The sequence below is a fragment of the Sinocyclocheilus anshuiensis genome, unplaced genomic scaffold, assembly GCF_001515605.1.
Source record: "Sinocyclocheilus anshuiensis isolate Anshui unplaced genomic scaffold, SAMN03320099.WGS_v1.1 scaffold776, whole genome shotgun sequence".
Lineage (NCBI taxonomy): Eukaryota > Metazoa > Chordata > Actinopteri > Cypriniformes > Cyprinidae > Sinocyclocheilus > Sinocyclocheilus anshuiensis.
Genome location: NW_015555808.1, coordinates 1,449,959 through 1,475,528, shown reverse-complemented (window position 1 = coordinate 1,475,528; position 25,570 = coordinate 1,449,959). Strand labels below are relative to the sequence as shown.

At 35.2% G+C, this 25,570-nt stretch overlaps 2 protein-coding genes across 8 annotated transcripts; one reads left to right on the top strand and one right to left on the bottom strand.

The window, feature by feature from the left end:
• The first annotated feature begins 3,927 nt into the window (after positions 1–3,927).
• LOC107675093 (tumor protein D53 homolog) lies at positions 3,928–20,428 on the top strand. Of its 7 annotated transcripts, XM_016469301.1 has the most exons (10): positions 3,928–4,033; positions 5,199–5,243; positions 5,746–5,769; positions 10,830–10,945; positions 11,575–11,723; positions 15,944–16,045; positions 18,037–18,051; positions 19,361–19,399; positions 19,747–19,807; positions 19,983–20,428. In XM_016469301.1, the coding sequence occupies exons 1-10, from the start codon at positions 4,015–4,017 to the stop codon at positions 20,097–20,099; spliced, it is 687 nt and encodes a 228-aa protein (XP_016324787.1). In that variant the 5' UTR covers positions 3,928–4,014; the 3' UTR covers positions 20,100–20,428. The 7 variants fall into 7 exon arrangements, with proteins under 7 accessions (XP_016324787.1, XP_016324789.1, XP_016324788.1 ...); XM_016469303.1 differs by lacking the exon at positions 5,746–5,769; XM_016469302.1 differs by lacking the exon at positions 18,037–18,051.
• Positions 20,243–25,354, bottom strand: LOC107675094 (HD domain-containing protein 2). The gene is made up of 6 exons (XM_016469309.1): positions 25,214–25,354; positions 25,018–25,139; positions 23,673–23,775; positions 23,523–23,591; positions 23,301–23,439; positions 20,243–21,637 (listed from the first exon to the last, which is right to left on the bottom strand). Exons 1-6 carry the CDS (start codon positions 25,256–25,258, stop codon positions 21,501–21,503), a joined length of 615 nt encoding a protein of 204 aa, XP_016324795.1. The 5' UTR covers positions 25,259–25,354; the 3' UTR covers positions 20,243–21,500.
• Positions 25,355–25,570: the final 216 nt, after the last annotated feature.

Below are 25,570 nucleotides of genomic sequence, written 5' to 3'. Positions count from 1 at the left end.
CTCTGGAGAAGGTTTTCGTCCAGGATATCCCTGTACTTGGCCGCATTCATCTTTCCCTCGATTGGAAGGGTTCTGGTCGTCCCAAATGTCTTCCATTTAAGGATTATGGAGGCCACTGTGCTCTTAGGAACCTTAAGTGCAGCAGAATTTTTTTTGTAACCTTGGCCAGATCTGTGCCTTGCCACAATTCTGTCTCTGAGCTCTTCAGGCAGTTCCTTTGACCTCATGATTCTCATTTGCTCTGACATGCACTGTGAGCTGTAAGGTCTTATATAGACAGGTGTGTGGCTTTCCTAATCAAGTCCAATCAGTATAATCAAACACAGCTGGACTCAAATGAAGGTGTAGAACCATCTCAAGGATGATCAGAAGAAATGGACAGCACCTGAGTTAAATATATGAGTGTCACAGCAAAGGGTCTGAATACTTAGGACCATGTGATATTTCAGTTTTTCTTTTTTAATAAATCTGCAAAAATGTCAACAATTCTGTGTTTTTCTGTCAATATGGGGTGCTGTGTGTACATTAATGAGGAAAAAAAATTAACTTACATGATTTTAGCAAATGGCTGCAATATAACAAAGAGTGAACAATTTAAGGGGGTCTGAATACTTTCCGTACCCACTGTACATCTACATCAAGGAAGTGTGGTGACAGTGGTCACTGCTGACTGAAAGCTTACTGCTGTGATTTGCATGTGCAGCAAGATAAAATATGCAAGTCTGACCACACATTGGAATAAAATAACTATTGTCTTCTTTTTCTCAATCATAGAGTTGTTGTCCCTCTCATTATGTGGTCTGAGTGCAGCTGTCGCTAGCTAGTTTAGAAATGTCACCCAGTGGCAGGCTACTAGCTTTTACAATGAAATACATGAAAGTACATTTTGATATAGTGAATGTCTATGAGGTTCCCTTTCATGGGAACTTCAAACTGCGTCCTCTAGGGGTCGCTATGGGGAACGCCTCGTCGTGACCCGTGTCTGAAGCATACATTGAAAAAACATTCTGTCGTCCTAACTGTCGTCCTGTTCTGTCGTCCTAACTGTCGTCCTGTTCTGTCGTCCTAACTGTCGTCCTGTTCTGTCGTCCTAACTGTCATCTTATTTTGTCGTCCTAACTGTCATCCTAACTGTCATCTTATTCTGTCGTTCTAACTGTCATCCTGTTCTGTCGTCCTAACTGTCGTCTTGTTCTGTCGTCCTAACTGTCGTCCTGTTCTGTCATCCTAACAGTCGACGATAGAACAGGACGACAGTTAGGACGACAGAACAAGATGACAGTTAGGACGACAGAACAAGATGACAGTTAGGACAACAGAACAAGATGACAGAACAAAACGACAATAAGGACGACAGTAATTAAACGACAGAGAAAGAGCAAGCAGGACGACAGATTAAGACGACGTCAACAGACAACATACACGCCTACATATACTGATTTACCTGAACAAGTAGGCAATGACTGTAGACAAAGACAAATGTATAGTACAAAGCACAAAGCAGTCGACTCATTTTTGACACAAATGGAACCTCATAAATGTCATTATATAGGCTTCATATACTTCAGCAAACCTGTATGACTTTCTTTCTTTTCTTCTGTGGAAAACAGAAGATATTTTGGAAAATGTCTTTTTGTCCATATATTGGACCAAAAAGAAAGTCATACAGGTTTGGAACAACATGAAAGTGAGTAAATGATAAGTGATTTTTTTCAGGTGAACTATCCCTTTAACTCAAGGTTTGCCTGTTGTGAAGTTTGAATCTACATCCCCTTATAGCACAAGTAGGCCTACATCTCGGAGACATCTATGTGATTTGCGTTTACATCTGGAAGATGTATTTTTTTAGTGTTTGCTCATCTGCAACACTTCTGTAGGACGTTTCCTGTCAGACGTCAAGTAGACGTTTAGAAAATGTCTTTAAGATGTTTATGATTTAGAATGTATTTAAAACTGACATCTAGCAGACGTTTATCAGATGTTTGTACACAGCTTTCCAGATGAAGCGATCTTTAACAGACATCTTGCAGAGGAAAGTGTGCTATTTGGGTCCTTATCTGCATAGTGACATTGATGTGCAATTGCATTTTCCATTAGAATATAATTTTTATCCATAGGCGGAGATCACCATCTGGACACAGAGGATTCGAACCCCATGTGTGGTCCAACATCAGCAAGCAGAGATTACAACCTGTGTGTCACATGATGAGACAACCTTTGTCCCTCCCTGCTGGTAGTCTCTGATCATGCAAATTCCAGTCAGATCAATTTCCTGCCAGTGTAAGCACTTTGTTAGGGGTTTGCTGGCCGAAGAGCTGCTTCCTGAGGTCAGCTGACTGACTGACATCCTGTTGACGCCAGCTACCCCGCTGCTCCACCACTGTAACAGGCTCTAATAGCAGTGCAGGCCAATGAAGAATGACAACAAATATCAATCTCTCTCAGTTTAATACAATAAAAGCGTGACTCGCATTGCTATGTTGTTGTTCTTACTCTTGAAACATGGTACTGCAAATATTGACTTATAATTGATGCCTCATTCATAGTAGCTTTGAATAAAGTGTATGCTAAATGAATACATGTAAATGTAGCTATGTCATGAAAGGTCTATAAGCTATATGAATATCTCAATGAGCAAAGTCAAATGTGAATGCGTTATCAAATATCAGAATATATGTTGTAGTAATTATGTTTTGGGGGATGTTTTTGTTTCTTGTGACTGCTGGATTTATATTTTAACACAATGCTTTTTACTGGACAAAATTAAAAGTGTTTGAAATGATTGTGTTGTGATAGATATGTTCTCCACGTAGGCTACTAAATGTATTCTTCTTTGGTGACCAGACTTGATTTAGTTTGATATAACTTCATAGTCAAATGTAGTGATGATTACATAAAATATACAGGCTTATGTGTTCGTTAAAAATAATATATGAATAAATACATGCGACAATTAATTGTATTAAGTTTGTCAAATAGACAAGTTTACTTTTAAAACTTCTTATGTGGTCATTTTGTGCAAGTCTGACACCTGGTGGTTAAAAGGTGAGTTAAATAAACTTAACTCGAGTGACATTTTTGTGTGACCATCATTATAAATAATAACTAAATACCTATGTTTATAGTGAACTCAGTATGAACATATGCATACATATAAACAAAAAGCCACTAAGAAACAAAATGACATGATTACATTCTAAAACAGAGCTGCCTTATGCTTCCCATATGCATAGGTTGGTAATAGGCCAACGCTAACCGCCCATTTAGTTAAACTATGTTATTATTGTGTGGGATCATCTGTTCTGTGTTTGTATATCCATGCTTGGCGTGCTGTTGACTCATTACAGTTTTAACCTTCCTTATTGCAATAATGAACTTTAATCATTGTCTTAAAGCTCCCATAATCACATCAATAAATATTAGCTCCCGTTACACATCATTAAACGCTTCTACGCACATAGCTTGCCAAAACCAATACTTCGGCATATTCTATTCTGTTCTGTTCTATAATGTGATATTTTATATTGAATTATAATTTTATTTATATGAAATATCTCTTGCATTCTCAGGCCAGCCTGTTTTTCCGTGTCTCGCCATGAGATGCCGCTGTAGTCTGCAACGATAATTTAACAGACAGTAAACTCGCTGCTCTCAGGTAAATGTGTAATTTTCGAGCTATGTTCCCTCTGGATTTTCATTTGGGTTTGAAGAATATCTGTTTTGGATTTTTGAGAATAAGGTCTGTGACTGGAGTAATTGATTTAACCGTTTTGTTTTACAATATAATATATATATATATATATATACATATCTTACACATTTACCATGACGTATTATTTAATTAGAATATGCTAATCAGAACTGTTCCCATTGGTCTGTGGCTGAAGCGGCCCCGGTAATAGGCGGGTTTTTGAGAGTAGAGAGCGCTTGTGTTGGACGCTGGACGGGATATTTCTCTGAACTGAGAGGTGCTGTTAATGTGTACTGGACCTGCATTTGTACAGTACCGCTGATATGGAGTCCAGACAACAGGGTGAGCTTACTTTCCAAACACTTTCATGTCTTATTATTCTGTAAACATACTTGTGCATGTAAATGTTCTTGAATACGTCTGTAAATATGGTTTCACTTTCTTGTGTATCCTCGAATAACTTGAGTAGACCTTCATTGAAGAGGCACGTTATGTTATACTGATTTTATTTTTGCATACCATAAAAACAGATTAGAACAGATAACTAGACAGCTAACAGCCTAATATTACTCTTTTAATATAAATATTAGGCTACTTAAGTCATATGTACATGTTTCTCTATTCTAGTTAATGTAGGCTTCATTCTAACGAGGTGCATGAACTTGAGCCAGACTTGTGATCAAGTTTTCCAAGCAGGAACTATTGTCAAAACACGTAAACAAATTAGGGAATTGGATGCAGCTCCTCCCCCTCTCTCTCTCAAGTGCAATGCTCTGGACAACCACGTGACCTTCCCATTTCATTTCCACGTGACTGTCCAGAGCTAAATAATTGAAATCTTGTGACCAGATGTGTTCCAGTGGTAGTACCAGTGAATTGGCTGGTCTTTAACTAAAGAAAACTGTACAGTATAGTAGTATAGGCATCCTGTTGGCACCAGATACCACCAATGTAACATGCTCTAACAGGGTTGGGCAATGAAAAGTCATATTTACATTTACATAGTCATTTAGCAGACGCTTTTATCCAAAGTGACTTACAAATGAGAACAATAGAAGCAATCAAAACTAACAAAAGAGCAACAATATATAAGGGCAAATGACAAGTCTCGGTTAGCCTAAAGCAGTACACGTAGCAAGGTTGTTGTTTTTTTCATATAATTATCAGAAACAATGTCAGTGTTGTAAACTCACTTCGGTACACCGTTTGATATCTAGGCAAAGACCATCACCTGTACCAACAAGACCAGTGATAATCAATGAATTAATATTATACCTTGCACGTTTAATGACCAAACATTTTTAGTATAGAACAGTAAACGTAAAGAAACAAACAGTAACAAAGTTAAGCTATAGTAAAAAAAATTGTTTAAAGTATATTTATATGTAGTTATAGTTTAAAGTTATTAATGCATTTAAATATTTATAAGCAGTAAAGTCAATGCATATATGTTCCATTTTTTATCGTACTTTAATATCTTATTTGTTTTGCCAATCGTACGCCACAGAGCTGTATTCTAGCGTATTGACTCCTGAAGCAATAGTAGGCTGGGGTAAGAGCTTGCTGTGTAATTTAATGAAAGTGAGTGTGACAAACCTAACCTCTGTAGCCATGTAGATCACTCATTTCCACCTCTGAGCTGATGGGTGCTGAGTTGTGTGTAGCTCTTTGACATAGTTGCTTTTAGATGGAAGTAGACAGCCATGTCAAAGACTTTAGCACATTCAAAACTTGTAGACACTGCTAAACCCTAGAATTGTGACATTATTTGATTGACAGACCCTTTGTTGTGCTTTAAATGCATGCCATTGCCATGTTGAGGTTCCTTGAATGAGACAACATGGGTTTGATACGCATGTCTGTGTACATTTTGTTTTTGAATGATATTGTGCATCTCATTTCACTTCTTTGCTGTTGAATGCAGCCTGCCTGATTGCATGTTCTTGTGAGATTTGAGTGCCTTTTTGTAATTTGTAATCTGCTTGGACATGGTGCACCAGCTCATGAATCAGATCATGTAATGTTCTCCTTATTTTCAATTTGCTGAACCACAGAAGACCGAGAGACTTTCCATGCAGGTAGGTCTCAGAAACATCTAATTTCATCTGAAGAATGTAGCTTAGCTGAGTTTTAAAACCCCTTCAGACCTGAATTTTTTTTTTATATTTGCTCTTCTCCAATATAGAAATAAGTCTAAAAAAAACAAGATTTATGCCAACTCATTTTTTTTATTAGATTTTTTCATGTCCACTATAATGGACACCAGGACTGAAGAAAAATAAAAATCCCCATATTTTAACCATACATAATAAGTAGAGCTTGTGCACTATAGTTGAACTATAGTGTTCGGACTACATACTATAAGAATGAACAAAGAACACATACTATAAGAATGAACAATGCAGTAAAAATTTGAAAAAAACGTAAGATGATATGAAGTCTCAAAAAAACCTATTTGATCATTTTTGTTGGTTGAAGTGGGTGAATCTGAGTATATGTATAAATGTCTTTGTGTGTATGTGAATGGGTTTATGTGTACTTGTTGATTGTTTTGATGAATATATGATTGTGTGAATTATAGCATCGATCATTTGATAGTCTTAATTTTATAATAGGTGCAAGTTGATGAGGCTACCATAAACATAAATCTGCATATAAAAAGGCATTGCTCATATTATGAAAACATCAAATTTTATTGGTTTAAACAAAACATCATGTGATGTCCATTTCAATGGACGCAGAGTCCGAAGGGGTTAAAAACAACCCACTTTGCATGGTCACCATTTGGAATTTCCTGCCAGTCACTAAATACTTGTGTCTCTGTGCAGCAGTCAGACGGAATTAAATCCAGTCAGATAATCACTAAGAAGAAATCCCTCAGATTACTCCAGCAAGGCCAGAAATTACGCAATGCTTCACTAAAACCATGCCCTTGAATTATACTGCTTTATTTCAAGCTCCAAATAGATTGTGCTTGCATTATTGAAATGGAGTTATATAGTGAAAGAATAGGATTTCTTCCATTTGTCACTGAAAACACTTTATTAGGACTTTTTGTTTGTTAGTAGTGCCGTCAAACTTAGCCTGATAGCACCAGCAATTCTATTGTTAAATAAAACTAAAACTATTTGTAAGTTGATGTATTAAAATTACTAGCACTAAACCTGAAAAAAAAAAAGTTAAAGCTAAATAGAAATATTAAAATACTACGGTAATAAAAATGACAAAAACACATGAAAAATTTAAACTAAAATTAAATGAAAACTTTAAAATATGTATATATAAAAATAAAAGCTCATTCAAAATATGAATAAACACAGTAATACGATATAAATAATACTAATATAACACTAACTTGTGCAATTGGTTTTAATGTTTATTTATCTTGTTTTATATAATGTTTGCTGATTTTTATTATAGGTTCACTGTTTAGATACAAGTGTGAGATTTTTGTGTGTGTGTGTCATTGAGACTAATACCACTTGCAGAAATGTACACTATAAAAGTTATTTACACAAAATACTGAACCTAATAATTACACAGAGGCCTGTTGTTTAGTTTTATTTCCATAGCAGGTAACTGAATGCATTAACAGATTAACTATATAAAAATTATGAGGTAGTTGTGATTAATAAGTTTGATTAATTGACAGCACTGTTTTACAGTACATAGATTGACAAGATTAAAATAGTATATAAAATATTTCCTTCATTTTTTTTCTCAATCATCTATGGTCTTGGTTTGAATGCCTTTGTCTTTCATTTCTATCAGTGGGTGATCAGAAATAGGTGTTTTGTTCATCTGATGAAAATAAGAATGCCCTTCTCCTCCTCACATTGAAATCTTTCTCTGAGAACAGTGAAGTGATTCTTTGTGAATCTGTTGCGTCGTCGGGAAACAAAATGAGGACATTGAGAGAACTGGATGCATAGTCCAGTGAGCTTGAAGAAGCTGAACTGTTGAGCACACTGCCCTAAAGGGACACTTGGTTACTCAGATGACACACCGAACACCATGACACAACTCTGACTCACTCACCCAGACAGAAGAACACGAGAAAGATAAACTGATTAGCCCATGCATTAATTACAAGAATAGACAACTAACCCCAGAAGGAAAATATTGAAAGGCTTATCTGCAAAGATTGCATTTTCCTGTCATTTTTAGTGATATGAAGTTGGTTTGTTTGAGCAGTTCATTTAAACAGATTTAACCAATTCATTAAAAAAGAACCAACTCGAAAGAATTATTCCTACCATATGTTTTTAAGCTATCTGATGAAAGAAGACAGATTTAGATGACCAACCACATCATCTTGTCTTTGGTTAACCAGCTCAACCAGGTTCCTAGATAGGTTAAAAATAATGGTTTACATTCAAGGTCAGTCTAAGCTGCACTGGCTAACAGCCTAGCTTATTTAACCCAGTATATGAACCATCTAGAAACTACCATCAGAATCTGGTTTTATCAGAATCATTTCAGCATGCAGGAACCTTGTCATTATTTAAATTAGTTTCAAAACGAATCTTTTTTTTTTTCCTCTGAAATGTACCATAACATTATCTTTTCAAAGGATCTTGGCTTAAATCATAGATGTCTCAGCAATTCATCTTGGTGTTGTTGAATGCACCATTTTAATATCTCACAGCTCTCTTTTCCAGTAATAAACCTTCAACAAAGATTTAGCTCAGTGGTTATAGACAGTACTAAGGTAATGGAATGGAAATTATTTTACATATTTAACACGAAAAGGATCGTCTGTACTTCCTCTTATTCAAGACGCAGACCCTTAAATAGATTTAGGGAATCCGATTCATGGGATAATTGGGAGGTTGATGCTAGGCATCAAGAAAATTGCTAGGCAACCTGAAGAATGAGGCTGTGGAACTGAGATAATTGCCTTTATATTATGTTATGCTCAAAGATCCAACCTTCGGTTTTAATCTGTATCAAGAAATCTATTCTATCTATTCTTATAAGTAAATAAACAGTGTTGACATCTTACAGACCCAGTGGGGTAATCGTACAGTAATGTCAGCAGTAATGTGCTATGTGAAGGTATATTGGTGATTATTTCTTTATATCGGGTGTTTTTTTGTATGTGTTGTTGTTGTTTTTTCTATGAGAAAGTAATTTTGAGAACATGCCGAGACTCTGATATGCCAATGCCATATTGCTTATTTTTATATTTTAAATGTCAGCCACACAGGACGTGTTCTTTTTTTTTTTCCATCATAATGACATTTAAATATCTAGACCAAAACTGAAACAGTCAAAGCTAGCTTGTCCAAAGAAAGGCTGTCACCAAAATAAAACGGTTAAAAACTAGTTTAAAACATTTTTGATATGCTGACTAATTCATCAGATTATTCACAAATAAATAATAATAATAATACACAAATAAATTCACAAATAATAACATATGTTAATATGTGCTTAGAAAATCAAAATTTGTAACTGTTGGTCCATATGAGATGTAAATTGTTTATTTTTAATAAATAAAACATTGATGGAGAATGTTTTTAGTGAATTGTGCTAAATAACTATGTGAAATTTACAGGCCGATATTTATTTGCACTATTTTATTGCTTCTTCAAAATGAAACGGTTTTTATATGACCTGCAAATCCAAATGGGTTATGTGAAAATAGCAAATAGTTGAAAGACAAATGAAGAAAACTGTAAATGCATAACATGCATATTCTGATTCTATCGTGTCAATTTCCTCTTGCAACCAATGCACTCTGTTGCTTTAGTTGCAAACAGATAGATATGATCTTCTGTACAAGCCATTGTGTGTGGTGTGAATGATGAATCTGAGATCTCATTCCTGAGCACTTTTCTGTGCTTAGACCATCCAGCTCTGCTCTTCTAACTGCTGATTGCATTAGCCACTAAAAGTGTATCACGTGTTTCATGCCACAGCACTCTAATCAGTTTCTCGTGTAATGACTGACCAGACTTCTGAGATGTGACTCTCGTTTCCCTGTGGACAAAAACAACCTTAACATGTGCTCATATTACTGGTGCCATATTATATGCATTAGTGCTTCATCATGTGAGCTTTCATTTTCTAGCTATTGTAAGATTTAGTTTTTCTTTCACTTTTATCATGATGAGTGTGTTTTAGACTCTTCAACATAATGCTTTTATAGCACATGGAGTTTTTGAGTGAATAAATTAATTATAAAAGTAACAAGGTGTTTGCACATTTTTTAAAAACGGGTCCGAGTTTGTTTTAGCATTATCATTACATATATGCTATACTTTCAATTTCACTCTCAGATGAACACTAATGTAAAATATTGATTTATGTAAGTCATGTCAGGCATGTATTGCAATGAAATGAACCTGAAACACATAATGGTGTCCTGAGTGAGTGATTTTGCAGGGATTTTGGGGAACTAGATTGAGTTTTCAGTCATAGGACATTCCTACTTTCATGTCCTTTTCTCTTTGCTTAAGTTCAGCTTAAATCCTCAAATGCATAAGAGAATACTGCTGTTCCGTTCTCTAGTCTCTGTGTGTCAGCTGTTATGAGGTGCTTTAGACTGAAATCAGCCTTATGTTGCCTCAAAACATGCTGCCATAATGCTTGTAACATTCTACAACCTTTCATTATAACTGCAAATACACCTTCATTCTGGGGAGAGGCAGGATAATTACACCGGGAAGGTGATGGTTAAATCTGTTTAAAGGCTTCACTGCTGTTGTCACGCTGACTGAAGGGTAGTTTCTGTATAGTGCAAATCCTGTTAAGACATATTGGTTGAAATTGTGTCTTAGTTTACCTAAAAATAGCAACTGATAATAAAAAGAAACGTTTCTTGAACACCAAATCAGCATACTAGAATGATTTCTGAATATATAAATAAATATAGAATTATTTTTTGGGTAAACTTTTCCTTTAAGTATATAAATTGTACCCTTGTGTTTTAATGAGTTTTTGAGACTCAAAACCTTTTGAGCGAAGTAATTCTAAGATTTATTATCCTTTTAGAAATGGTTGATTGACTTTACACAAGTTATTTCTCTGAAATCAAATCACAAAGAATGTGTGCTCAAAGATTTGTCCATTTGATTGAGACATGTTAACAATAAATTCCATTGTTCTGCTATTTTTGTACATTTATTTCCAGGTTTATTGGACAAAGAGCCTCTAAAGGAAGTGGATGAGGACATGGTATCAGAGGTGGATCTCAACAACACTGTCACAGAAGAGGAGCGAGAGGAAATGGAGAATGAACTGACTAAGGTATTTAACCCAGTGTTTTAACACGGAAAATGGGCTGGATGATCCTTAGAAACTATGTTAGTCTGTGAACTTGAAGGCTACAGCAGTAGCTCAAGCTGAAGTATTGCATATTATGTAAATCCTGCAGATCTGTCTGCATTTTCCTTCTTTGCATGTTGTGACTCACTTTTAAATAGTAAAAAAAAATGTGCCACTGTTCACTTAAGTAGCCATTTCTATCTGTTATGGGAGTTAAAAATGACATTTATTAGTGTAAAAGTATAGTTAGGTTGATTTCAGTCATATTAAAACCATTAGTATTGAAATGTGATCCTGTCTACTGTACTGTATTTACTGAAATATACTGTGCTGTTGCCACACAAATGGTCTGCATTATCTCAGAACATACACCCATGATTGTAAATCATGTGACCAAAGCTTTCCCATTTTATTTTTTCTTGGGCTACTTTATCCTCCGAGATCTTCATGGTCCACTGAGCCAGGCATTAAATGTGAAACAGTTTGCATATGAGACAGAAAGAAAAGAGTGGACACTTCATGTTAGAACTGAATTATCTGTTGTTCCGATAACTGTTATTTAAATATGAAAAGATTCAGCCCTCAACCTTGACTTATTTTCCTTCTGTCAGTTAGAAGAAGAAATCACAACTTTGAAACAAGTCCTGGCCTCCAAAGAAAAGCATCACTTGGAGCTGAAACAGAAACTAGGGATCACACCCCTGTGTGAACTGCGACAGAACTTCACCAAGAGCTGGTACGACATGCAGACCAGCACTGCGTAAGTAGTCTTTGCTAAACCTTGTGATTAATGTCATATTTCATTCTGGCTTGTGACAACAGGTGCATCATGCACATTTTTTAAGAAGACAACAGTGGTGGTCCTTTGCGGAAAAATCAAGCAAAACAAGTAGCTCAAGGTTTAGTTCACAGCCAAATAATTTTTTAGATATTGAATATTTAGATTTTTAATGTATATACTTATATGTATTGTATATATTTCTGAAGTTGACACGGAGTTATTAAAGTTGACTAGAACTAAAACTTTTGTTAATTAAAATAAAGCTGTAATAAAATATGAATATTAGATGAACAACTTAAACTAAACAAAAATTAGAAATGTTGCAACTAGAAATAAAACCTACAAATAAAAATATATTTAAGAAGTATTATTTACAAAACAAATGATAAAAAATTACAAAAGCACATAACAAAATGTCTAAAACGTTAAACTAAAATTGAAATCTGAAAATATAAAAATAAAAGCTAGTTCTAAATATTAATAAAAATATTGCACAGTATGTGCAATAGTGATTTAACAATGTATACCACATCCAATATTTTTGTTTTCTTATTAAAATCCAGTACTTTGCATAAAAAAGAACAAAATTTACATTGACCTGTTGTTTATTAGCCAGCTTTCTTCTTGAGAATGAATTGCAATCTGAATGAGCATGTTGAAACAGTGGTGTTTCCCACTCTGTCTATGTATATTTAGGTTATTGCCATCACAGTGTGGTCCATATCTGCTTCAGTTCACATTCACCCAGACAAACAATGACATTCTGAGGCACACAACCCATCTGCACGATAATAATGTCACTGTGTCTCTATGCACTGATCCTAGCTGCACATCTCTGTTTCTCTTTATACGCTGTTGTAATGCACATTTACTATCACTACCCTCAGGAATAACACAGATTAATACACAGATTACAAGCACGATGAACAGAAACCATTCATACACAAAGATTCTGTGAATTTAAAGAACATTTATTCATTTAGCAGATGCTTTTACCCAAAGCAACTTACAGATTACAATAATACAAGAAGGAACAATTAATCAAAAGGAGAAAACAATACAGTAATTCTACTATACCAAATAAAAAATAAATTAAAAAAATCTGTAATAAGTCTGTCTTTGTTTATATTCCCATGTTCACCTGGTTATTCAGTTACTACAGTGACATGGTAACTAGCATCTCAAATGAATAGTCCTTCTCATGTCGCAGTTGCCATGGTGAGGAGATTGCAGGGCTGAGAGGGACAGAGCGATCAGATAGCGTCTGCTGACCGATATGAATGTTTCCTGCATTAGCCTGAGAGTCTCTGAACATACTTTAATCAGATGACTAGATTTCCAGCTCCTAGACTGGTCTCGGGTCAGTCTAGATGTGCTGTTATGCAAAGCATGCAATTGTACAGTGATTTACCTCACGTACTGTAATTGGCCTGTGAAATGTGCATTTTAGCATGATACAACTTGAAGGACTAGTTCGCCCAAAATGAACACACTGTCATGATTTACTCACCACCATCATGCCAATCCAAACCTTCATGACTTTCTATCATAAAAGATACACTTTTCCGTACAATAAAGGTAAATGGGGATGATCGAGCACTGAAAAAATGACATATAAACCGCATAATATCACTGTAGAAATAATCCAGACTTGTGTACTATATACCAGGTTTTCAATGTCATACCATTGCTTTGTGTGTAAGGAACACACCAAAGCTTTTTGTAGACTTTTGACTGATCAGAATGTGCCAGGTTTGGATACTCTGTGTGTAAAATGTTATTAAATGTGGGAGTTTTGTTCTGACAAAAGAGATCTTGGGTCAAGAAGTTTCTGTGACTTCAGTTGACTGGTTTAGATAAACTTGCTGTCTAAAATGTGACGGGATTCTCACTCAACAGACCCGAGAACATTTAAGAAAAAGCAAAGAGTAGGAATCATTCTTACACCATATAAACAAATATTTAAGCATATACATTTATGTAAATGTATAAATGTTATTTACTGTAGAGTATCGGTAGCATACTCCATAGCATATGGCCATAGTGTTCCCTTTTTAGACTGTCTTATTGTATTCTCTGTATTGAAGCAGCATTTCTTCCTGTTTTCTATGAGATCACAGAAAAAAGTGAAGTGAAGTTCTTCCTGTCTACAATTCAGAAAAGGCACCTTTTTGTTCTTTGCCTGTACTTGTTCTAAGTTTGTTCTTGTTCTTCAGTCTCCTTCGGGAAATGGCATGTCATGTTTAATGTGCTCTAAGATCCACTAAAGATTTAGACCAGGGTTTCCCAAACTTTTTTGTCAGTCAAACCCATTAGAAAATATTTTCTCGAAGTACCCCCTGGGATTTTAATAATATTTTAATTTAAAAGGAGTTAAAATTTCAAAAATGTAACAGCATATTTGCATTTTCATGGTTCTCTGTTGATTAAGGGTAACATATGGAAGCCCGTTTCCGCCACTGAATAAAAAAAAAATTTAAAAAAGGTAATTCTGACTTTTTTTCTCAGAATTGCGATACAAACTCGCAATTCTGACTTTTTTTCTCACAATTGCGAGTTTATATCTCGTAATTCTGACTTTTTTTCTCAGAATTGCGTGATATAAACTCACAATTGCGAGCTATAAAGTCAGAATTGCAATTGCAAAACTCGCAATTCTGACTTTTTTTCTTGCAATTGCGAGTTTATATCTCGCTATTCTCACTTTTTTTCTCGCAATTCTCACTTTTTTTCTCAGAATTGCATGATATAAGTGTGTGACGTGACATGTGGCCAAGTATGGTTACCCATACTAGGAATTAGTGCTCTGCATTTAACCCATCCTAAGTGCACACACACAGCAGTGAACACACACACCGTGAACACACACCCGGAGCAGTGGGCAGCCATTTTTGCTGCGGCACCCGGGGAGCAGTTGGGGTGCCTTGCTTGCCTTGCTCAAGGGCACCTCAGTCGTGGTATTGAAGGTGGGAGAGAGCGCTGTACATTCACTCCCTCCACCTACAATCCCTGCCGGTACGAGACTCGAACCCACAACCTTTGGGTTACGAGTCCGACTCTCTAACCATTAGGCCACGACTTCCCCGAAGTCGTGTTTACCATTTTCATAAACCGCAATTGCGAGTTTGTTCTCAGAATTGCGAGTTTATATCTCACAATTCTGACTTTATAACTCGCAATTGCGAGTTTATATCTCACAATTCTGAGAAAAAAAGTCAGAATTGCGAGATATAAACTCGCAATTGTGAGAAAAAAAGTCAGAATTGCGAGTTTGTATCGCAATTCTGAGAAAAAAAGTCAGAATTGTGAGATAAAAAGTCGCAATTACCTCTTTTATTTTTTATTCAGTGGCGGAAACGGGCTTCCATAGTAACATGACATGCAAGTAAACAAAATATTTAATTGTTTATTTATTTATTAAGTGTTTTTATTTTTATTGTTTTTATTATCAAATTAATAATATATTGTGCTTCATGTATATATGGCTTATTGTTATATAGTTTTAGCTCTAGTTATAAAAATGTATATTATATAATGAATTACATAAATATATTACAGTTTAAAATATATTACAGTTTATATTACAGTTGTCCTGTAAAATATATATTTTTTTATAATTTCTATGTAATTAATTCAAGATAATTATACTTTATTTTACAATACAATACTTTATTTATACTTTGTCACAATACCTATATTTATGTATTAAATTCTTAATTTATATACAGTATTTTCAGATTCTAAAGCTTATATTTAGGCAGAATACTGGTGAAATGCTGTAAACCTTTATCCACAGAAATGTTAGATATTATGTGAATGTACACAATCGCAGCCTTTGATGTGATAATCGCCTTAAGCTATATTGTGTTTTCAGTTTTATTTCAGTTAATTTTGCAGCCACATTTTTTAAATGTGTATTATGTATTATTATTATGTGTTATTGACACAAAGTACCAATGATAAGCAATGGGCACATTGTCAAGTCCAGTGTAGACAGCCTTTAGCTGTTGCGGCGAGATACGATGCGAGTGACAACAGTTGCGCTCGGTGTAGACACAGTGTCACTTTTTAAAAATAAGCATTTTTGTGAGGAATATATATTTGTCAGAAATATTTTATTAATGACAACTGTGATAAGAATATCTGAGTACGAGTAAGTGTATCCATTTTGTTTTGTTTTTTTGGTACTGTTCTGGCAGATACAAAAAGACGTCTGAGAGCCTGTCTACGGCAGGACAGAGGACCTCAGCAGCCTTCAGTAACCTGGGCAATACCATCAGCAGGAAGTTCGGGGATATGAGGTACAATGTCACTTCCCCCTCTGCTTCTTTCTGCTGTCCATCATTTCCTGTTTCTCTTCTGCAGGGAACTCCCACAAACGAATAGTACACACACTGTGATTGTTGCACAGTGAAATGGCAGTGGTCTTGAGGCATTTACTTTGGCCAGTCTGTTTGAGTGGCATGTTTGTGTTATGTAAGCCTCATTTAAGCAGCTTTCAGTGGGCTAAAGTTCGGGGATATGAGGTACAATGTCACTTCCCCCTCTGCTTCTTTCTGCTGTCCATCATTTCCTGTTTCTCTTCTGCAGGGAACTCCCACAAACGAATAGTACACACGCTGTGATTGTTGCACAGTGAAATGGCAGTGGTCTTGAGGCATTTACTTTGGCCAGTCTGTTTGAGTGGCATGTTTGTGTTATGTAAGCCTCATTTAAGCAGCTTTCAGTGGGCTAGATTGGGGGCATGTCCAGCTGGCATAAAAATAAGAGCTTGTGATGGCATGAAGAATTTACCAGCTCCTCCTCACTGGATCCTGGATGGTTGAGACACTCTGTGACAATAGATTCTTTCATTTCAGAAGAACAGTAAAAGAGAAGTGTCCACATCTACAGCAGGGTGATAAAGGATTGCCTGTTGAAAATTTGTTATTAATAATGGTCATGCTTTACAGATGGCAGTCCTAAACACTGCAGAAAATCAGATTTTTTTCCCCCAGTAAAAATATATAAATAAATATATTCGTAAAAAAAAAAAATTGTTGTTGGAAAATGTTGTGTAATGTATTTTAGATTTTTCCTCTGTATTTATAATAATTATCTTATTATTTAAAAATGTACTGTAATGTGTAAATAGAGTATGTGTGTGTATACATAATACATACACATATATGTATATACATGTATATTTACACATAATGTTATATATAGATATATATCAGTTAATTATAAAGATATAAAGAATTATCAAAATCAATGCATGATGCCCAGTTCTAATTGACCACTTACTCCTGCTTTTGCTTTAGCAAAATAGTGATGACTTTACTGTTATTGGATATTTATGTAGATCCAACACCTCATTACCTTATTTTACTTCAGCATGTTTGGCCTTCAGATACTGTATCCCAGGAGGTATGTGTGTTTGGTTGCCAGTGTGTGACACCATCTCTCTGCATGTGTCTGGGAGTTTTCTACCTCACGTTTGCAATGAACATCCAAAGAACAATGTTTAGCCTTGCATGCTTATTGGCTCCTAGCTATAGCAGCATACAGCATGATTACAGTCCATACTGTTTATGCAGCTAATATGACAAATCAATACTTCAAAAAGTGTCAAAATGCTCATTTTTGTTTAAATGATGATAAGTATTCTTATAACTTCTGCAGTGTGTGTGTGTGTGTGTGTGTGTGCGTGTGTGTGTGTGTGTGTGTGTGTGTGTGTGTGTGTGTGTGTGCGTGTGCGCTGAGTGCTTTGTTCAGCCTGTTGTACAAGGCACAAATTGGCAGTATTTAACAGCCAGTATACATTGGCCCTAAAAAGTATTTGGACACTTACTGTAAGTCACACTTAAAAATGTATGAATGCCATTGCATTAGAATTTAGAATTCCATTGCACACTTTTAAAGCAAAACATTTCACAAGGTTTAACATGACAGAACAATTGTTTAAATAAAATTTTAAAAAGTACTTGAGGGAAACTAAATTCAGACATCTACTAAAAAAATAAACACGACACCACTTGGATAAAAGTTAGGTCTAAAAAACAAAGTTCAAGCATCATTTGGTTTAATATTTTTCCTATTTCCATTTTTAAGTGTCCAGATTTTTTTTGTGACCACTGTATTACAATTCTCTAAAATTAAAAGAATTTATGAAATAAAAAAAAATAAAAAACATATTTTTATATTTCCTCAAAATATGTTTTGGGTTTCATATGACCAAAATTTTGTTGAATGGCCTATAATCAAAAAATTATTTACAGTGTTCTTTCCCTATCTCTGATGCACACCAAAGGTCATATTCTCTTGGGTAAGATATTGTGTTTATAGATCCCAGATAGAGATTAGCAATAGCTGCTTTCTTTTAGCATCTGCATGATACATGAGAACAGTGATGGTGCTCTGACTTCAAGACAGGACTCAGACACAGTGTTTCCATAAATAATCAATATGGTTGTGAAGAGGTATTCAAGTATCTGAACAGCTAATATGAATATTTCAATACAATTTCAATGTGTCTCAAACTGAATTGATTGATTCTGAGAAAAAAAAGCCATAAATTCATTAGATAATATGAGATCTGAAATGGTTCAATGTCTCAGACTGCTGTAGCATTATAAGGTCTTACTTTTGTTTTTAATCAGCAATGCATGTTCAAATCCATATTGAGCTGAAGTCACAATCATGTGTCTCCCACATTAACTACATGCAGTTGTTTAATAGATGACTGGTTTCAGCATGTGTTGCTTTTCATTTAATTATTTATGTGTTAACAAATAATGCAAGTAATACTCTTGTTTTGATATAGTTTGTGAGAGAAATAGCAAAACCTCTTTATCTCACCTACTTTGAAGTCATTTTTATCAGGTAGTTCTCACTTTGCATAGCAAACAGGAAGTGCAAAATGATCACAGTTCTGTAGTTAGCCTGTTCACATGCAGCGTACTACATGCAGCGTAATTATGACAGGAATCTATACTTATACTGTCCATTAGAAAGTCACCAGCTTGTACAGTACAGTTCAAAAGTTTGAGGTCAGAACAATTTTTTTTTGAAAGAAATTAGTAGTTTTATTCAGCAAGGACATATTACATTGATCAAAAGTGACAGTAAAGACATTTATGATGTTACTATAGATTTATTTTTCAAATAAATGCTGTTTCAAATATATTAAGCAGCACAACTGTTTTCGGAATAGATCATTACAAAATGTTCTTGAGCACCAAATCAGCTTATTAGAATGATTTCTGAAGGATCATGTGACACTGAAGACTGAGTAATGATTCTGAAAATTCAGCTTTGTATCACAGGAATAAATTACATTTCAAAATATATTCAAATAGAAAACAATTATTTTAAATTGTAATAATATTATACAATTTTAATAGTTTTGCTATTTAGATTAAATGCTGAGATTTCTTTGAAAAACATTTAAAAAATCCTACCAACCCAAACGTTTGGTAGTGTAGGTGTAGTGAAATGCACTGCTGCAGGCTACACTTACATATAACTAGAACTTTTCATCATTCACAATTTTATGTGTCTTATTTGCAATGTACTTGTTTGTCCATGATAATGATCGAACCTCTTTTTTGCTTGGCCATGCTTTCATGGGACAGCTATTCTATACGGCATTCAATGAGCATGCCTACAATGAGGTAAATGTGTGTGACAGCTTGCTTTGCATGTTTGTTCTACTATTGCATTTAAAAACTTTTTAAAGCGTCCAAAAAATGTGATGTTCTAGGATACAAACAACACAAAAATGCATGTGACATCATATATCACATATACATATATAAAATTGAGTGTTGGTGTGTCAGATGAATAAATAGTGGTTTTGTTGCGTTAAAAAAAAAATGTAAATAATGGTAATCCCTGCATGTACCATCTTGCATGCATCTACGTTTCAACCTGGAGAGGATTTTAGGACTGCAGTTGAATGGACCAGATGAGGTTTACTGATTACATAGGTAAATAAAACTAAACTATTTTTATTTCACAGAAACTCGCCTAGTTTCAAGTCCTTTGAGGAGAAAGTCGAAAGCACAGTTTCAAACATTAAGGTAAGCCTGACATACAGTGACCTTATTAGTGGTCAAACAAGCAAACTGTAGCTTGGTTTGCCCCTTAGTTCAGTGCTGTTAATAATTGATCAGCTTATCATTGGTCATTTTCAACTTCACTGTCCTGAATGTCAACATACTATCCAATGTCATGAGAGTTTTGTGTTGCGAGCAGTCTAAGGTTGGAGGAACAGGAGGTGCGGGCAGTTTTGAAGAGGTCCTGTCTTCAGCGGCCCAAGCCAGCTCCCAGGACACCCCTACTAATAACGTGACTGAGAACAGTGAACGCTAAGGGTTTTAATGGTCTACCAGTGAAACTTTGATGACCCTTAATGGTTTGGAGGCACCGGGGGCCCAAAACATGGTAATACATGCCTTTCAGATGCGTGTTGGTGCATTATCCGTGCAAAATATTTCTTAACTTTTGCATGGAAGGAAAACAACCAAGTGGAGAATGTTTATTCTTTAAGTTCTTTTCAAAATATGTATATTTTTCAAGGAGTCTGTCTTTGGTGTAGTCCTGCATTACTTTATTATTTATACTAACTCAACATTGTTTAACTGTAACAAAGCATGATACATTTCCAGGACCAAAAATAATGGCTGCATATACAATCCTAAGAGAAGTACTTGAAAGAATGTTTAACTAAATGGATGTTAGGCTGTTTTCCTAAATGTGCTAATGCTTCTATTCTTGCTGTATGCTCATAACTACAGCACATATTTGCTGATAACAGATGCAAACAGCAAATTAAAGAACGAGGATTTACATTTTACTGTAATTTATTACCTTATCTAATATGCCTGATTTAAATTGTAATGTATTGGTAACCAGAATTGTCACTGACCAAAAATGTATAGCATTATTATATCCTGTTTTCTTCTTAACTTCATACATTTGTGTGAAATTTGTTGCAGCTTTACATATTTAACATTGACATTGAAGTCAATTGTTGTTTTAAGGAACAGGATTTATTGCCGAAATCTTTCTTCAAATTCATACTCAGTGTTGAGCTGCCGTTCATTATTAAAGTTAGTCATTAAACGTTTTTTGCAAAGTCACAAAGTCCCAGCTCATCAGTCATGAAAATAAGGTGAACTGAATCGTAATCAGAAACCATAAAATGAACATTAATTGTACTGTTTCTTAGTCACTAAAACAGTAAAGTGCGGCAAAGTCTCTGCAAAAATGTTCACAAGATAGATGCTGCTCAGTTTTGACCTTTGAGTTGCTTATAGAGAATCCTTTTTGTAGCTTCTGCTTTGCTTTCCACTTTCTTAGTGTCAGTCACTGTTGTAAGTCACACAAACATATTTTGAAAGTTGTTATAATTATAGAATTATTTCCATTGCACTTTCATGCGTTTAACAAAGTAATATCAGTTTCAAGTGATAGAAAATATTATTTTCTATTAAAGCATCTATTACTGGAATGCAGTAAAACGATCAAAATACAAATAACAGAAAAACAATTTCTGAAAGTATTTCCATTTAGTTTGAATAAAAAAGATTTATCTATTTTTATCAAAACTGCAGAACATTCAAACAAACAGGACACAAACATCAAAAAACCACAAACCATGCTTCTGTGCAGTTAAATACGATTATAATAAAACACAGCTAATCTGGACAAAATGAACACTCTTGTGTACAGATGTGTGGAGGTAGCTTCATTGCCTGATTTGAACTGAGATCATGGTGTCACTAGTGTGTGAGAGATTGTGTCAGTGGTTTTCTCTGTATCGTTATCTCCTCTGGCAGCGATGTGTCTAGCTCTCTCCTCATTCAGACTCTTCACCAGACCCAACACCTCTGGATGATGGAACCTGCCTGTGATCAGAGGAGAAAATACATCTGTGTCCTATAACAGGCAAAATACAAAGCTATTTCATTGAATCAGTAATTGTAAGAATGAAAACTGTAAGTTATTGCAAAATTGCATTTTATGCTAATAATTAAAGAAATAGTTCACCCCAAAATGAAATGTTTAAAACGGTGTTTGTAAGAAACAAATCCATCATTAAACCATCACTTCTGGCAAAAATCCATAGTAATGCTTCCTCCAGTAAAAAAAAGAGTCCATCCCCTGTTGTCCTCTTACTTTAAAATCCACTGACAGGTTTTGTTAGGAACTGTTTTGGACTCTTTTCACTTGTAAACAGTCCTTGATCTGTGCATATTTCTCTCCTTATTCAGACGAGATGACTTTTTCCCTGGAGAAAGCAATACTATGGATAGATTGGACTGGAGTGGTGTGGATTACTTGTGGATTATTGTGATGTTTTTATCAGCTGTTTGGACTCTCATTCTGACTGCACCCATTCACTGCATGGGATCTATTGGTGAACAAGTGATGTAATGTTAAATTTCTCCAAATCTGTTCTGGTGAAGAATCCAACTCATTTACCTCGTGGATGGCCTGGGGGTAAATTTTCTGCAAATGTTGATGTTTGGGTGAACTATTCCTTTAAGTAGGTGTAGAGTAAGGTGAGACAGACTCAAGTTATTTCATTCACAATTCTTTATGGGAGTGAACGGCCACTGTTGAGCACTTTTGATACAATTTACTTTGCCTTGGTAACAGTAATTTTTCTGATGGGTGGATCTCTTCTTAGAATTGCTTATCAGATCTAGGGATGTAACGGTATGAAAATTTCTTATCACGATTAGTGACCAAAATTATCAGGGTTATCAGTATTATCACGGTATTGTTAAAATGTGCTGGAGATGTTAAAAAAGTATCGACACATAAATCACTTCACCAAGTTTTATATTTAAAAATCAACAAACAACAAATAAAATTACTTTTTGTTTGCATAATCACTAAAACAATAACATTACCAATGATGTTCGGATTTTAAATGACAACTTGAGTGACAACAGTTTAATAGCATGTTGAAATATCTAATGTAAATGTTCAAATAAAGCTTTGAAACTGCACACAGACTGAATGTAAATATAAGTCTCTGTAAATCCACTCTCTGACAGCAGGTGGCGCTGATGGAAAAGCTGAATTACAGCTGTTTACGGTAAACTCCGTGGACAAAGCAGTATTGCGATTAAGAACACTTCCTTTAGGTATTACATGGAGAGAAAATGAAAACAAAATGCCATCGATTCTTTTCTGAAGAACCTTCAGAGGTACATTCATATAATTAATTCATTCATATATTCATTTGTATAATTCCCTTAGCACTCTTTTAATACCTCCCAGCTTTTCCGCCCTGTTTTCACTCAAAACAAAACTACTCTGCGTGCTGTGCGCACGTGAGACTGTTACTTAAAACTGTGCTTTATGCTGGACAGTATTTATTTATCGTGAGTTGTTCAAATCACGGTAATCTAATACGGTTTTAATGATAATTTAAAGATGAAACGGTAATACTAACCGTGGGGAATTTTATCACGATTTATCGTCAAACCAGTAATCATGTATCAGATAATCACCCTAATCAGATCCTGAGCTTGTTAGATATGTGTAGGTTTGTCAAACCTTCAGTGGAGGTGAAGAACTCCTGCAGTCTTCCAGGTTTCCCCTCTAACTCCTCATACTCATGAGCTTGTATTATCATCTCCAACTGGTCCATCTCCTTCACCAGTTTGGCTTCTGGACTAGACTGAGTCTCATACTCCTGTGAGAGACGTAGTCCAGTCATTCCGAACCAAAAAAAGGAACGCAAAACTTGGTCCAGTTGTTTAGTTTTGATCAACTCACCTCCCACAAGCTGTAAATCTCTTTCCGTAAGCCATCATCTAACAGGCCTGTGATGTGCACCATTGCTTCCTAAAGAGAAAGATTCTCAATGTTTAATGTGTACACAAACTAAATATTTCATTTGTAAAAATGGGCTTAAAACCATCATACCCTTTCCCTTCTGTGTTTCTCTGCTTTGCTAACATTGTCTGCTGGAGCAATATCTCCCACAATACACTCAGCCAAGTCATGAACTAAAGCCAGCTTCATGCATCTGTGAAGAGAAGAGCCGGTCAATGAACTGCTCCAGTTTGGAGACACCTTTATTTTACAATAAATGTTTATTTATTCATTTATAAACTTCTAGTACAATTTATATTGTTCTAGAAAACTGAGTTCAAGAATTTTTGTATAAGCCCCAATGGGTTTTTAAGAAAACTGACTAGTAACGTTAGTTTATATGAATAATGACTAGACGACGACTTGATGACTTGTAGTGTACACAGTGTTGGGGAGTAACTAGTTACATGTAATGGAATTATCCTTTGAAATTAAAATATTATTCAAGTGAAGGATTTCGAAAGTCTGACAGTTATCAGTGTTAAGCACATATTGTAAGTTTAACCCTGCCTGGTTTACATGTTTGAAAGTAATTAACAGTTGAAAATATTAGACATTTAGAAAAGTAATCAAAAAGTAATCAGTTACATTACTTTAATAAAGTAATTGAAAAGTTACACTACTTATTACATTTTAAGTAGGGTAACTTGTAATCTGTAACCTATTACATCTCCAAAGTAACCTTCCCAACACTAAGTGTACATGAATGAATCTGAACGAAATGAACAAGAACGACTGGATGTACATGAATCGAACGAGTATGACTGAATCTATGACTCGAACAAGTGTGAATGAATCCTAATGAACCGAACAAACGTGAATGAATCTAAATGAACTGAACAAATGTGAATGAATCCCAATGAGCCGCACAAATGTGAATGAATCTAAATGAACCGAGTCTAAATGAGCTGCACAAGTGTGAATAACTGAACCGCATAAATGAGAATGCGTATAAATGAACTGCACAAATGGAAATCAATCTCAATGAACTGCACAAGTATGAATGCATAAATGTATCATGAACGCATCAAAGTATAATTGACTCTTCTCTAAGCCCCGCCTTAAAATCGCTACTGACCAATCCTACCTTAGCAACTGTTGCCGAACAAACGTTTGCTCGCTTACAATGATGGTCTGTGTGTTGGATAAACTTATACGCAATTTTATGGAAACCGTCGGGTAATACGTTACAACACTGTTGCTGTGTTACTTATAGTATCTCAAGAACCAGAAGAGGATACAAGTGGTATTTTGTCTTCTTTTCCCTAATGTTATGTGAATGTTGAGAAGCGCATTCTGTGGATTAAACAGACAACTGTAAGGACATCTACGTTCGCTCCGAGGTAAACAGTCGACATATGCAAAAATCCTCTATTTTAAGACGCCTCATACAAACCTTTCTTTATTGACAGTGATGTCCTGTATGGTTAAGGCCATCATAGACATTCTGTACATATGATCAGACACACTCTCAGGCTGTTTGATCTTTCTGTACACCCATCCTGTTCGTGGTACGCGCTGTAACAAAAGCAAGCGTTAATATAACATAGGTTAACCTGCAAAACACTGGCATTAACACGGAATTCACTCACTTTTAGCTGTCCGACTAGTTTCATGAATTGTAACATGTTGTCCATTCCGTTACACAACCAATAGGACAGCGACGTCAGCGACCCGGATGTAAACCACAGCGCACAGGAGAGTAAAATTGCCGGTTATTGTAATGACATGCAGCCGCCACTAGATGGTGAAAGAATACAAGCGAGTCGATTCAGTCTTACTGTACGCAAGTCAAGCAAAATCTGTAAGTACTTCAAAGACATAAATAATTCAAGTAAGAAAACATTTCTACATTTAAATAGAAAACAGTACCACAAGACTTTTTTCATCATGATTGCTTTTTTTGATTACTTATTAATAAAATAAAATTAATTAATGTTCATACATTA